This window comes from Petaurus breviceps, unplaced genomic scaffold, assembly GCF_028583685.1.
Source record: "Petaurus breviceps papuanus isolate PSGF00001 unplaced genomic scaffold, PetGlider_PUasm1.0 189, whole genome shotgun sequence".
Lineage (NCBI taxonomy): Eukaryota > Metazoa > Chordata > Mammalia > Diprotodontia > Petauridae > Petaurus > Petaurus breviceps.
The window spans coordinates 25,029,661-25,045,334 of record NW_027185809.1 but is presented as its reverse complement, the minus strand read 5'-3'; the positions used below and the strand labels follow the sequence as shown (position 1 = coordinate 25,045,334).

Sequence of the window (15,674 nt, the reverse complement as noted above, 5' to 3'; positions counted from 1 at the left end):
CAGTTCTTTTCTGGAAGTGCCTCTGTTATCTTTTGGCTGCCCTCTTTTCAATATTCTTGTGACTCCTACATGCTCTCTCCAGCATCCATGCCATGAACTGAACTGGTAAGAGGGAAGGCACACTTCTACTTACTTCTCTTTTGCCTAGTCTTTGAGAAATGGGACTGGGGTGTTTATTCTGTGTTTGTTGTCTTCAGCTGATGAGTAAAGTATAAGAAGACTAGGAAGGTAGGAAGGGACCAGGTTGTGAAGGGCCAGACAGAGCTTTTTGTATTTGATCCTGGAAGTAATTAAGAACCATTAAAGTTGGGGTTGAGGGGCAGGTAACAGTCACACTTGGACTTTAGGAAGATTTCTTTGGCAGATGAATAGCAGATGGAAGAGACTGGGGAAAGACTTGAAATAGGGAGATCAATTAAAATATTATTGCAATAGTCCTGGAAAGAGGTAATGAGGGTCTATATTGGGATGGTGGCTATGTGAATGGAGTGAAGGGAATGTATATGAGAGATGTCTTGAAGATAAAAATGAAAAGATTTGATGATAGATTGGAAATAAAGTGTGATTGTGAATGATGCTAAGATTAGGAGTCAGGGTGCCTGGGAGGATGATGATGATGATGCCCTTTATAGTAATAGGAAAGTCCAGGAGAGAAGAAGATTTTGGATCTCTTTTTGGGGGCTTGAGTGTGAGATGCCTACAGGTCATTTAATTTGAAATGTCCAAAAGACAATTGGTATATCCAAAAGGCAGGACTGGAGCTCAGGAGAGAAATTAGGACTGGATATTGGTCTCATAGTCCAGTGCGTCAGGCTTGAGTACCAAGTCTAACATTATTCACCGGAAGTTACAAACTCTCTGAACTTCAATTTCCTCATTTGCAAAGAGGGAATGATAATACATTACCCAACCTACAAAGCTATTGTGAAGAAAGTACTTGATAAATCTTAAAATATTTTAATACAAATGTGAATTTTAGTGATTTTTTTTACCAATAGTATTAAATAAAAATTAAGGATTAGTGAGAAAGATACCAAATTTGATTTTAGTCCAACAAATTAAGCTTAATTCAATTGATGGTAGGTTTGTGTTTATTATTACCTCTCCCTTCTCCTCTAATAATGTTTTCATGTTTCAAATGGTGAGACAGAGAGCCTCATAAATAAATGTTCCATACATCTACGTGAATATCATAGTAGTTTCTTATCACCAATGTTCTTTTAAAAAAAATTCTACTTTCTAGATCTCTTTATAACACTTCTCTAGTTTATATTTATACTTAGATGTTTTCAGTAAAAAGCATATATGATATAAAGCATACTAACCTCATTCCTTTAAAAATGTCTATGGTTGGATTCTATGGACTTCTACCATGAAATGGTCATCAGAGCATCCCTTAGATAACTGTTACCAGCTTACTCTAACTGCAGGCTAAGGACCCAAAAGGAATCATTAATTTCTGAAATACTAGACTCACAAATATTGATATCATGGATGAACCCATTAGATTTTGTGATACCCTCTCAGGTTTGACTTTTCTTAATTAATACAATACTTATTCCATTAGGCACCCCTATTCTGAACAAGTACCCTGGCCCCAGTTAACATTTCTTAAAGAAAGCAGAATGTAGATTACAAGCATGCATCAAAGTACTGAATAATTATTACCTCTTTCATTCCTTGACTCTGAAGGCATTTTCCAAGCTTTTCACATAACAGGGAAAGTGTCTTGCCCACTTGGTGCAGGAAGATGAGATTTAAAGGGATTCCAAATAAAGCAAAGATGACACAGAAAATCTGTCCACCAGCTGTCTTGGGAGATAAAGTCCCATAACCTGGTTTTTTAAAAAGCAACAAATTGAATGTCCCCTCAATCTGTTTGCTGCTACAAGTCTGTGATTGGCTGTTATTGAACAAATATTGTTATTTTAACATGTAACTGTACAGTACAGACTGAGAAAACAAACCAAATTTCAAAATACTCTGCCTGGCATATTTTCAAAGCTAAAACTATCTAATAGAAGATCATTTGGTAAAAAAAGGAAAATGCTATTGGGACAGTTAATTTCTTAGGGCTTACTGTAGCCTGGAACATTTTTCCCTGTACTTATCTGTGCTCACATGAATCACACACAGATCCTCTCTCATTAAATGTTCTTACAGAACTTTATCTATTCCTCCCTTATCATCTCCTATCTTGTAATTTTTGGGCACATATTTTATTAGACTATAAGCTCTTTGAGGCAAGGGAGAATTTGTTTTTGCATTCATATCCACAATATATAAAACTTGCATGCTTAATTAAAGGGGCAGCTAGGTGATACAGTGGATAGAGGAAGGGACCTGGAGTCAGTAAAACCTGAGTTCAAATTCAGCCTCAGATATTTACTAGTAGTCTGACCCTGGGCAAGTCACTTAACCTGTTTGCCTCAGTTTCCTCATCTGTAAGGTGAGCTGAAGAAGGAAATGGTACCCCACTCCAGTTCTTTACCAAGAAAACCCCAAATGGAGTCACAAAGAAACAGACATGACTGAACAACAACAAAAATCCAGATAATATCTAAGAGGCTAAAAAAAATCCAAGCATGAACAGAACTGCCTATTACAATTGAATCAGGAGATCCCTATTCCTGGAAACCAATTCAATTTTTACTTTGTGGTCACTTCTTGTCATAGTATAGCCTTGGGGACTGATTGCTATCTCACATGTTACATGACTAACTGAAAGCTCTTTTCTCTCAACTGTGGGTTTGGCATTGCTTGTGGGAAAATTGCTCCAAATGTTATTTTTTCCCTTTAATTTATTGACTTAAAGAGTTAAAATCCCTTAGTTCCCTCCTTTTTAAGAATTCATTTTCTGCCATCAGTGTCCCTGGGGCAAAATTTATCTTGAGTGTTTGGGAATAATATAATGCACTTTAATGTTTTCATGCATCACTGTTTTTCCAAACCTTTTCATGGATTTTACATCCTGGCTAACTTGCTCAAGTACAGCCATGATCTTTTCATAGGAATCTCAGTAACTTTTTTGTTTGTTTTTTAACAAAAGCAAGTAAAAAATCACCTTCCTTTTGAATCTCTTTTTACCTCTTTCTATGTGACACAGCTTACCCATTCTGGTCCAGACAGAGAGTAATTCTTGTGTAAAGATGACATAAGACAACATCTTTTTCCTTTCATTCTATTGGCATCTTAAAGTTCTACAAACAGCTAAAATATTTCATAATCTTTTGTGGAATCATATATTAAATTAGTAAAGAAATATTATTGAAGTTTGGCAGAGAACTGACTCTAATTAATCTTTGGTTAAACCAAAATGCTAGGATTGAAGTCAGAAAAAAACTGAGTTGAAGTTCTGACCCTAATATATAAAAACTATGTGTCCATGGGTAAGTAACTCAACTTTTAAGTGCCCTCCAAGTAACTCTCTAAGACTACAAATAACAGACATACTTTGTATCTGTAGGGGTGAGGAGACTTTTCATACTGGAAGTTCTTCTTCACTGATGAAGTTACAGATCCACAATTTTTAAAATCACTATTATATTGGGGTGGCCAGGTGGCTCAGCGAGCAAGAGCACTGGCTCCGGTGTCGGGATGACCTGGATCAAACCTGGGCTCAGATACTCAGCACCACACCCAGAAATAACTGGCCGTGTAACCTTGAGCAAGTTACTTAACCCCGATTGCTTTAAAAAATCACTATTATAATGTCACAAGCAATTAGATGCAAGTGTTTGTTTTCATTAAATACATATTAATGACTAAAAGAAATGTTTGATGTGTCATTTTGGGGGACTAACTATTGTTTGGATATCATTTCCATTTCCCAGTTATTATTTTTATCATTGTTGTTGATAATAGTTTCTCAACTAACTCAAGCAATTATTTTTTGATGGCACCTTACAGATTGTATGAATTACTATCACTATGGTCACTAGAAAAATTGGGTGTTTCTGTTTACTCCAGTTTTTCTTGAAAATCTATCCTTAGGATTTCTAGGGCAAAGCTAAATCAGGTAGGGTAAGAACACTGAATTTAAGACAGATGTTTTGGAACCAAATTAAGCCTCTGCCATTTATTATCTTCATGACCTTGAGTAATTTGCTTCATTTGAGTTTCCTGATTTGTAAAGTATGAAGGTTGGACTATACATACTCTAAGGTCCTTTAGAGCGCCAAACCTATTATCCTGTGGTCCTATGGAAAATCTCAGAAGAGTGGTTGGAAAATAAATGTGATACCCACCTATTGTGGATACAATAGAGCCCACAAAGAAAAAAGAGTTGCTAAAATCCCAATTGTTATGTTCAACCTCCGTTGCATTTCCTAGGGGATATACTCCTCTTCGGACTGCATGAGTCAAATTCTGTAAGTAAAAAAAAAAAAAGCAATCTTGAAATTCACATCTACTTGTGATTTTTATAGGAATCATGTGGGCATAATGAATATGACACTGAATTTGGAATAAAGGGACCTGAATTCAAAACCCACCACAAAGTGACGGTCACTTAACTCCTCGGAACTTGAACTTCCTTATTTGGCAAATATGGATAATAATCATATTACTGACTTCACAGGGTTTTTGTGTGGAGTTGTTCAGTCATTTCAATCAAGCCTGACTCTCTATGACCCCATTTGGGGTTTTCTTGGCAAAGATACTGGAGTGGTTCGCCCTTCCTTCTCTACCTCATTTTACAGAAGAGAAACTGAGGCAAACAGGGTTAAGTGACTTGTCCAGGGTCACATAGCTAGTAAGTATCTGAAGTCAGATTTGAATTCAAGAAGATGAGTCTCCCTAACTCAAGGTCTGGCAATCTTTTCACTGTGTCACCTACTACCCTTTGTGTGGAGAATTATTTGCAAAACCTTACAGCACTATATAAATAAAAGTTATTATTTCTTGTTGCTGTTGTTATCCTTTCTTTATAGTAATAATGGAAAATTGACAACTAGGGGTCAAATTCAAATCTCAAAATAAGCTCTGGGAAATTAGATTGAGAGTCATTAAAAGTTGAAATAAAATGCTAGCGATCTCACCTATCTCAGGGGAGATGACCCTAAAAGGAACTGTGTATCAGAGTAGAGTGTGGTAATGATAGAAACAAGATGCATGAGTAGGTTTTTATTAATAAAAGTCTGTGAAAAGAATATGTATAGATTTTATGGGATGACTAACACATTGGTAGGTCCAGTCATTTGCAAGGTTAATTTAGAGTCAGCCAAAAAAATGGAAATCATTTTCTCAGAAAGCCCAGACTGAATTATAACAAGATATTTGCATTCTGGTGGGACTACCCTAACTGCTTTCTTCCATTTAGGACTATTGTTGTTCAGTTGTGTTCAATTCTTCTGACCCCATTTGGGATTTTCTTGGCAAAGATACTGGAGTGGTTTTACTGGAGCTCATTTTACAGATGAAGAACTGAGGTAAACAGGGTTAAGTGACTTCCCCAGGGTCACACAGCAAATAAGTATCTGAGGCCAGATTTGAAGTCAGGTCTTTTTAACTCCAGGCCTGGCACTCTATCCAACTGCCCTGTATTTAGAATTAGATTGCCCTTAACATCTACCTTTAACTTAACATGACTGAAAAACCTAGAACAAGAAATGAAATAGTCTTATAAAATTCTTGTCTATCAAAGTCCAATTCATATTGTTAGCTTTCAGGATGCATTTTAGATTGTAGCTCTTTCTCTCCCTAACCACCACTAAATATGGGATCAAGTTGGAGAAAGGCCTTGGGTCAACATTATTTAAAACCGTAACCCACCCTTCTAACCAGTGCTTCTCTTTTGCCAGATCAAAGTGCACAATAATTTAAAGCACAAATATTTAATTAAAACAGAAGAGTAAGGTAAATAACCACAACTATCACCTTACCCCACTCTCATACACAAGAGCACATCTTCCCACAGATTCTCATACCACTAGTGGGAAAAAAGAATACAAATAGGGAACATACATAGCCAGAGGACATGTGTGAGAGAGGAAACACACAGAGAGAACTCACATGGGAGTGGTAACACATGCATCCAGGAAACTTATGTAGCCAAGAAACACGTGTAAGAGAGAATATATCTACCCTGGCCAACTCACACCCATAGTTACTTAGTTACCCATGTTACAGCTGAAATACTACCTTACTTCTAACACTGCCACTTGTTGCTTTCTCATATATAGAATTACTTAGATCAGGAGTGGAAAACCTGCAGCCTTGAGGTCACATGTGGCCCTCTAGGTCGTCGAGTGTGGCCCTTTGAATTCTGTTCTGTGAAGTTTGGATTCTTAGATAAATCAGCTGTTCTGGCAAAGTCATCTGTCAGACTTTCTCCACTAAGGTGCTTTCTCTGCTATATTTGTAGTTGTTAGTGCTATGTGCTAGGCTGTCTTCCTCTCTGTGTAGCCATCTACTGATTTATGGATGAATTATATGGGCTATGTGGTCTCTTCCCCATATGGCAATGTCCAGAGCTAGTTTATTTCTTTTGTGAGTTAGACCCACATCCATACCTACCCATGGATAAAAAGCCAATAGGTCAAGACTATCTTTAATTACTTTGGTTGTGTCTCACCAATAATTAACCTTTACCTGTCTGATATTTGCATTAGGGTTAGAAAATATTTTAATTCCCATCATGTCCCTAGAAACTAATACTAGCCTTGCAAATTATCCTAGAGTTTCCCTTTGGCAAGAATGAAGGGTTAGGGTAGAGCTTGCAACATTTGTCTTAGATTTCTGTAATTGTACCCAACTCACTCATCTTCCCAAAGATTCTGCAGGTTCTCTATCTCGGAAATTATAATTTCCAGATGATTTGGGTGCCAAGATCTAGGTATGAGTAATATAGTTTATATAATACAGAATTTAATAGCTAAAAGAAAATCTCAGATTTCCTCTTTCCTCCTTTACCTCTGTTTTGCATGAATAAGGCAAACATATACAAGTGATCCCATTCCATCCTGTCTTTGCCAGCAGATTGCCACCTTTATAAACCCCCCTCTCTCACTAATGTTCAGTCATGTTATTGTCTACAACTCTTCACCATCCTCAAAAAACTTCTGTTGATTCACCCATCCCCACGAGCTATCCACTGCTCCTCCCTTTTGTGACTAAACTCTTTACAAGGCTGTCTACAAATTGGTTCCTTCACTTCCTTCCCTCTCTCTCTCTTCTTAACTCTTTACAGTCTGGCTTTTGACCTTAGACCTACCTCTACAGTTACCACCACCAACCTCTTAATTATCAGTCTAATGACTGTTTCTAGGTCCTCATCATTTTTTTAAACCAATCTGTGCCTACAACACCGTAGTTCACCCTCTCCTTCTGGTTTCTCTCTTCTCTCTAGGTTTTCATGACATTGTTCTCGTCTGTCTCCTCTCATACGTGTCTGCTCTTTCTCCGTCTCCTTTGCTAGATATTCATCTAGGTCACATCTCAACTCCCATGGTTTTGATAGTCATTTCTATGTTTATGACTCTCAGATCCTCTCTCCCAATCTTCAGTCTCACATCTCCAGCTCCCCCATCAAGTACCCAATTACCTAAACTCACAAGCTAGGTGTCATTCTTGACTACTCACTCTCTCTTATCTCCCATATTTAATACTGATTTAGGTGCCACTATCTAAAAATCAGTTAAACAGTTTATATGGTACAGAAGTTAGTGACTAAAAGAAGCTCTCAGAGAGCTTTTTTTTCCTTCCCTGTTCTTCATCTCACATCACTCAGATGCCTTCTGCCATTACTCAATCAGTGGTCTATTCCTGTCATTCCCATCTTTGTAACATCTCTTGTACATGCCTCCTTCTGTCTGTCAGTCAATAAACTTTTATTAAGCACATACTATGTTCCTTTTATGGGAATACAAAAAGAGGTAACAGATAGGCCCTATCCCAAAGAACTCACAATCTAATGGGAGATGTAACAAGCAAACAATTGTGTACAATCAAGCTACAGTATAAATAGGAGATTATTACAAGAGACAAGGAACTAGAACTAAGAGGAGTTGGGAAAGGTTTCCTGTAGAGGACAGGATTTTGGTTAGGAAACCAGAGAAGGTGGAGATGAGGAGGGAGAGCATTCCAAGCATGGGAAATAATTAGAGAAAATTCCTGGAGTCAAGAGATATATGGAGCATCTTGCTTGTGAAATAACAAGGAGGTCATTATCACTGGATCAGAGTACATGGTAGGGAATAAGGTATAAGAAGGTATGGGAAGGTAGGAGAGGGCTAGGTTATGAAGGATTTGGGATGGTGTTTGGTTGGGACTTTGCAATGGGAGGGTTGAGAGGGATGAGAGTAAGAAATTGGTTGGTGAGGAGATGGGGAGTGGGATTTGGATGGTGACTTAGAGGTGTTCAAAATCACTGGGCTGTGTAGAATGTGAACAACTGTGAGAATGTTAATTGGGTAATAGGAAGCACTACTCCTATTCTTCCCAAAGGCTTCCCTCTTCTTTGATTCTGAAACCAGTCTGGAATAAATAGGCCTTTATCACCTCACACCTGGACATTTGCAATAGCCTACTAAATGATCTCCATACCTTTCTCCACCCTGATCCATCTTTCACTGGACTGTGAAATTAAGTTTCCTAAAGTGTAGATCTGATCATGTCACCCCCTCTTCCTCCTATTCAATTAACTCCAGTGACTCCCTATTACCTTCAAGATCAAATATAAAATCATCTGGTTGGTTCTTGAAAGTCCTTCATAACCGGTGCTATCCTACCCTTTCCAATATTTCTAATACCTTACTCCTCTCCACGTACTCTCTAATCCAGTAAGACTGATCTTCATGTTGTTCCTTGTGAACAACACTCTATCTCCTGACTCTTAGAACTTCTGCTGGCTGTCCCCCATGCCTAGAAAGCTCTCTCTCTCATTATCTCACACTCCTAGCTTTTCTGGCTTCCTTTAAATCTCAGCTAAACTCCCACTTTCTGCAAAAAGCTTTCGCTAGTCCTCCATAATCTCCATGACTTCCTCTAAGATTACTACCAATTTGTCCTGTATATATTTTATTTGTATATTGCATGTTCTCTCCCTGACTGAGTTCCTTGAGAATAGGGATGACTTCTTTTTTTAACATTCTTTGTATCCCCAGAGCTTACTACAGCGTCTAGCACAAAGTGCTTAATAAATCCTCATTAACTGACTGACTACTAGTTGATTGGATCATTGACCTTCTTTGTGATGTCTGTTTTCATTTTCTAAATGGAGTACTAACGTGGATGGTATTTCTCAATTGGTCTGTTTTTTTTTTCTTTTTAATTGGTCTGTGTCAAATGTTTCTACTAAATGCATCTATATCCTGCAGTGTTAGCTGGTACATGCCGTGACACTTTTTTTTTCTTTCTTTTTTGGAGGGCAATTGGGGTTAAGGGACTTGCCCAAGGTCACATGGCTAGTTTTTGTGTTAATTGTCTGAGGCTGGATTTGAACTCAGGTCCTCCTGACTCCAAGGCCAGTGCTCTATTCACTGCGCCACCTAGCCACCTCATGCTAGTGACACTTTTAGGTCAGTTGTTTTGTGATGGACACTTGAAAGCAAATATGTCTCTTACCTATGTCAGGACAGTAGATGCTCCTAGATCTCAGTGAATGGAGTGAGGACTACCTGTATTTGGATTACATCATAATGTTTCTGGAGATCCTTAGGGGAGTTCTAGGTGTCATTGATAAAGTGGAAACAATGACTCTGATATGTTCAGACCTAGAAAGTATCCATAGAATTTCAGCACTGATTGGGACCAAATCTAGCTAATTCAAGCTACTGGCAAAGTATACAGGCATAAATGCATATGTCTATTCCTTGTATAGGCATAAATCTGGAGCTAAATATTTAAAGATCCTGACAATACATGCTACCTGTGTGAAAGCCTATAAGAAGACAGAAGATGATGATGGCAGAGAGTATCAAGTAAGCCCTGAACCCTCCAGTTCAATGGTGACTACAAAGAAGTTCAATTTTGAAGGCACTCTAGTGCCTGAGGGTTGCACTAGATAGATTATTTGTGGAAGAAATGCATCTGTGCATTTCTACTGCATGAGCAGATATGGACTCTATCCATGGAATAATGCAGATAAGTCATTTCCAAAGGTCAACCCACCCTTCTCCTCATTAAGGTATATGCAAAGTAACTTGCATAGCTTGGTCATTAGTTGCCAGAGGCATGGTAGAAGTTGAAAGGAATCCACTTAAACGTTGGAGATGTGGGAAAATTGGAACACTAATGCATTGTTGGTGGAGTTATGATCTGATCCAACTGTTTTGGAGAGCAATTTGGAACTGTGCCCAAAGGGCAATCAAACTGTGCATAGCCTTTGATCCAGAAGCACCACTACTAGGTCTCTATCCCAAAGAGATCATAAAAATGGGAATGGACCCAAATGTACAAAAATATTTATAGCAACTCTTTTTGTGGTGGCCAAGAATTGAACATTGAGGGGATGTCCATCAACTGGGGAATGGCTGAACAAGTTGTAATGGATGCTGTAATATAAAGAATGTAATAGAATACTACTGTCCTAAAAAAAAATGATGAGCAGGAAGATTTCAGAAAAACCTGGAAAGATTTATATGAACTGATATTGAGTGAAGTAAGTAGAACCAGGAGAACATTGTACGTAGTAACAGCAATATTATGTGATGATCAACTGTGATAGGTAGCTCTTCTCAGCAATACAATGGTCCAAGACAATTCCAAAATACTCTTGATGAAAAATGTTATCCATATCCAGAGAAAGAACTATATAGTCTTAATGCAGATTGAAAAAATACTATTTTTACTTTTTACTTTTTTCTTTCTCATGTTTTTTTTTCCTTTTGTTCTGATTCTCCCTTCACAACATGACAAATGTGGAAATATGTAAAATATGATTGTACATGTATAGCCTATATCAGATTACATGCTGTCTTGAGGAGGGAGGGGAGAAATTTAGAACTCAATATCTTTTGAAAATGAATGTTGAAAACTATCTTAAGGTTAAGTATTAACCTTAAGGTTAACATAGTAAGCTAGCTGTGTGACCCTGGGCAAGTCACTTAACCCCAATTGCTTCACAATAAAAAAAAAGAAAAGAAGAAAGAAAACCATCTTTACATGTAACTGGAAAAAATAAAATACTACAAAAAAGAAAAAAAATTAAATAAAATTTTCAACATTCACTTTAAAAAAAAGAAGAAAGGAATTCACTCTCCACAACCCAACCTGGAAGGTAGGATGGAGAATTTATTTTACTGAGGGAGAGTAGGCTGACCCAGGTGGGTAAGGAGATGCTTGAATAACAAAAGAGATGAAAATACCGATTAGCTCAAGTATATTGACCTAAACAATCTCATGAAAGATCAGTAATAACACCTTTAAGGAAAATGTCATGTCAGCAGATTACAGACATAGATGAAGCTGCCACAACAGTCAATGACAGATATAAATAGCATCTTGGAAAAGAAAAAAAAAATGACATCTTCAGAGGAATAGCAATGCAGAGACAGAGTAGATCAACAAGGCATAACCAGTTTCTGTGAAGTGAAACTATGAAAGGTGTCTCAGGCACAATGCAGCTCTTTATTACCTAGGAGAATAAGTTATCTGACAATTGTTTCCTCATCCACACCTTCATGTATAGGTTGGGGTGGCCGTGGGGTGACAGAATGCAGAATGATTTTGCCTTTTGATTTCCCCTTTCTTTTTACTTTGTTATTCTGTCCTAATTAAGTAGTTTCTTTTGATTACACTTCCCACCTGATCTATTGGCAGAGAAAGCACTGTTTGGTGGCTGCAATTGTATTTGGATAGTCAAAATTAGCCAAAGATGGCGTGGTAATTTGAGAGCTGATGGTGGAATCAAGAACACTTGGTTCAAGTCTCACCTCTGACAAATATTGGCTGTTTGATCCTGGGCCAGGTTAAATCACTTAACCTCTCAGTGCCTCAAGCAACTCAATAAAACTGTAAGTTGCAGAGAAGGTGTTTATCTGGGTACACAGAAGTTACTAGCTGGAAGTTCCCTATATTCATGAATTATTAGTCTGGTTAAAAAATAATAATCATAATTAATAATAATATCCAACATTTATATAGCACATGTGCCAGGCACTAGGCTAAGAGCTTTACAATTATCATTTCATTTGATTCTCACAACCTCCCTAGAAGGTAGGTGCTATTATTATCCCCATTGTATAGATGAGGAAACTGAGGCAAACAGAAGTTAGGTAACTTGCCCAGGGTCACATAACTAATTAGTGTCTAAAGTCAAATTTGAACTCAGGTCTTCCTGACTCCACTCCTGGTGCTCCCTCCATCAACTGTGCCATCTGTTGCTGGTCAGTCATTTGCAGTTTTGTCTAACTCTTCCTGACCCTATTTGAGGTTTTCTTGTCAAAGATATTGGATTGGTTTACCATTTCCTTCTCCAGCTCATTTTACAGATAAGGAAACTGAAACAAACAAGGTTAAGTGACTTGCCCAGCGTCACACAACTAGTAAGTGTTTGAGGTCCAATGTAAATTTACGTCTTCCTGACTGACTGGTCTGGTATTCTGTCCATAAATATGTATTGCCATATATGTATATGTATCTTTGTGTGCATGTACATGTGTATGTGCATATGCACATGTATGTAAACATGTATATATTACATATACATGCATATTTCTCAAAGGGTTATAGAATTGAGTGGAAGCCTTGTATGGTACACATGTAACAAGCATCATGGTGCATTTTTTCAACCCTCCTGGGGCATAATCCTGCAATATCACCCACAAAATAGATTTCCCCCTTAGGGTGGGCCTTGCCCACTCTATAGTAGAGCCCACCTTATGGGTGTGACCCACTTCTGTGTTGTACTTTAATCATGCAACTGTGAGACATCTCTGTCCAACTTTTGTACACAACCTAGTGCAGTTCTCTGGGCATATAAGTACTAAATATTTTAAGAAAATAGTCAAGATGGTAGTGAATTTTTCCCTTTTCCCCTCAAGGTTATTTTTTTTCTTCCAAGTTTTCTCTTTTCTTCTTTCCTTTGGCTGAGCTGTAGCGTGTCTTAGAAATCTTGGTTGTAAAGAAAAACACGATACTTTAATATTTACATGCATTACTGAATGGCTATATTTAATTATCTGTTAAGAATATTTCACATTTGACTAGGTCTGGAAAGGTGGTAATTCCTTCTTTCATTATTGACTAGGTTACAATAGCAAATAAGCCAACTTGTCCTCATCACTCAGATTTCTGTAGCACTCTAAGGTTTTTAAAAATGCTTTTCTTATAACAACTCTCTGAGGTAGAGTAGTATATGCATTATCTCCATTTTACAGATGAGGAAATTGCTTTGGAAAGGTTGTTTTTTATTGAAGGTCACACAGCTGGTCTTCCCTGGGTGTTCTAAATCCACATCTCTTTCAACTATATCACATGGTTTCATTCATGCAGTTTAATCCTGTGACACTCACAGTTATAGCTCAGCTCCCTCCACCCTTATTGTGAGGATAATTAGCATTCCTTGGGGTTGGAGAAGGAGTGTTGATGAATACACACTGAGAAGGAAATTGGTTGTTCATTATTAAATGAGATTGACTATTAAAGTCCCATCTTCTTCCTATCTCCCTTGATCATCCCTTTCCACTATCAAAAGGGCCACCTTGAAATGTCACTGCCTACCAGTACCTTTTAGTACTTTTTCTCCTTAGCTTTCCTCTGCAATCTCCTAGATTTACCACTTTTCTCCTGTTTGTCACTTCCTCTGGTATTCTCGGAAAGGTGACTTGAAATTAGAATGATTTTCATTTGAAACTTGCCCTCTTCCTGTAATAACCAAATGCTATGGGTTAACCAAAACAGCACAAACGGTGATTGCAGTTTGATTTAGATAGTAAACAGACAATTCAAAGACTTTTTAAAAAACAACAACCAAAAATTTCACATTCTAGAATGTAGGACTCAAGAGTGATACCCAGGACACCTGGCAAAGTTTGGCTACAAGAGAATAGCAATGTTAAAATAGAGTGTTCAGTATCGCTACTCAGAAACTAAACAGAGGCAAATTCTAGTTCCATGGTACCCTTAAGCCTCCCTCCCTTTCAGAACACCCCAGATGATGAGACCAGGCAGAAGTGATCCAATTCTTATGCTCCTCAAAACTCTGTACTACAACTTTTCTCTCTCCCAATTTTCTCTCTATCACCATCATAGATTTAAAGACAGAAGACAGAGACCTTGTGTGTTATCTGATCCAACCCCCTCCCCTACCACCATTTTACAAATGGGGAAGCCAAGGCTTCTACTTCTTCCTCATCTGTTTTTCCCTTTTTTCCTCCCAAGTTTCCCACTTCACTCCACTATCACTACTACTACTACTACTACTACTACTACTACTACCACCACTACCACCACCACCACTACTACTACTACTACTACTACCACCACAACCATTACTACTACTACCACCACCACCACCACCACTACCACTACTACTACTACTACTACCACCACCACAACCATTATTACTACTACTACCACAACCATTACTACTACTACCACCACTACCACCACTACCACCACCACCACCACCACCATTACCACTACTACTACTACTACTACTACTACCACCACCACCACCACCACCACCACCACTACCACTACTACTACAACTACTACTACCACTACCATTGCTCCCTCTTACCTCCACAAATTGTTCAACATCTTCAGGAGTTAGATCATCAAGTTTTCTCAGGAAAGCAGCTTTCATTTCATACACTGATGTTTTCAGTTCTCTCTCAAAGTCAGTCTCTAGTGCTTGGAATATCAGAGATCCCAATAGTAAATAGATAAAATAACTAGCCAGCAGTAGAGTGGTCTGTATTTTAGAGTCACTCATGGCTTTCTGCAGAGCTGGTTTCAGTGGGAACCAGGGACAAAGAGTCTCAGATCTCTTTAATGTAAAACTGCTTCCTTCCCCAACCCCTTAAAAAAAAAAACAAGGCCCAAGAGAAAAGGCCTTCCTAGACACAGAATAAATGGCTTTTTGTCTTTAAGTATAACTTTAAACAAATATACAAAGGAGACTACTTTCATAATATTAATAGAAAAGGAAAACTGAACTCTTCCTGACCAGGGACTTCCTTCACTCTGTGAAATATTGGATTTCTCAGTTCCCCTGGCAAGTCAGTCAGGGTAAAAGTGGGGAGGGAACTTGGCACCAGACCAGAAACTAGTTCACATAAACTAGTCGCATGGACTTGCTAGAGGCTGGAGGACATAAATGTAATGGTTGTTCTTGGGGGCATTAAAAAGAGACAAGTTTATTATTTTGTTTTTGAGCTTGGATGAGTTGATTGAGGCCAGCTAACCAGGGGCCTAATTTGTGACTCTCACTTCTATAGAATTCTGCCTTGATTTCAGTGGGGGGGGGAGGGAGAGTAGTTTGTGGAGGAAAAAAAGCCTCGGTGACCTGTAAGATGAAAATGTAACTATTTTCACCAAGACTGAATTTGACAATAAAACAGAGAGATAACTTTTTGGCTCTACAAATAGAAAATTCTTGGGGGAGGGGGCGTGGTGCTCCAATGGCTTTTCCATTAATATGAGATTAGTCTCCTTTGTATATTTATTTAAAATTTAACTTGAAAACAAGAACTTATTTAGATTGTGTCTAGAAAGTTCTCTTCTCTTGG

At 38.1% G+C, this 15,674-nt stretch overlaps 1 protein-coding gene across 1 annotated transcript in view; it reads right to left on the bottom strand.

Moving 5' to 3' along the window:
• The window catches only part of LOC138164354 (potassium channel subfamily K member 16-like), a 38,874-nt gene extending 23,717 nt beyond the window's left edge, over positions 1-15,157 (bottom strand). The window contains exons 1-3 of the mRNA XM_069092072.1: positions 14,684-15,157; positions 4,248-4,368; positions 1,669-1,835 (exon numbers count right to left, since the gene is read on the bottom strand). Of these exons, the coding sequence (XP_068948173.1) occupies positions 1,669-1,835; positions 4,248-4,368; positions 14,684-14,878 (483 nt within the window). The 5' untranslated portion in view covers positions 14,879-15,157. The remainder of the gene's footprint in view (positions 1-1,668; positions 1,836-4,247; positions 4,369-14,683) is intronic.
• Positions 15,158-15,674: the final 517 nt, after the last annotated feature.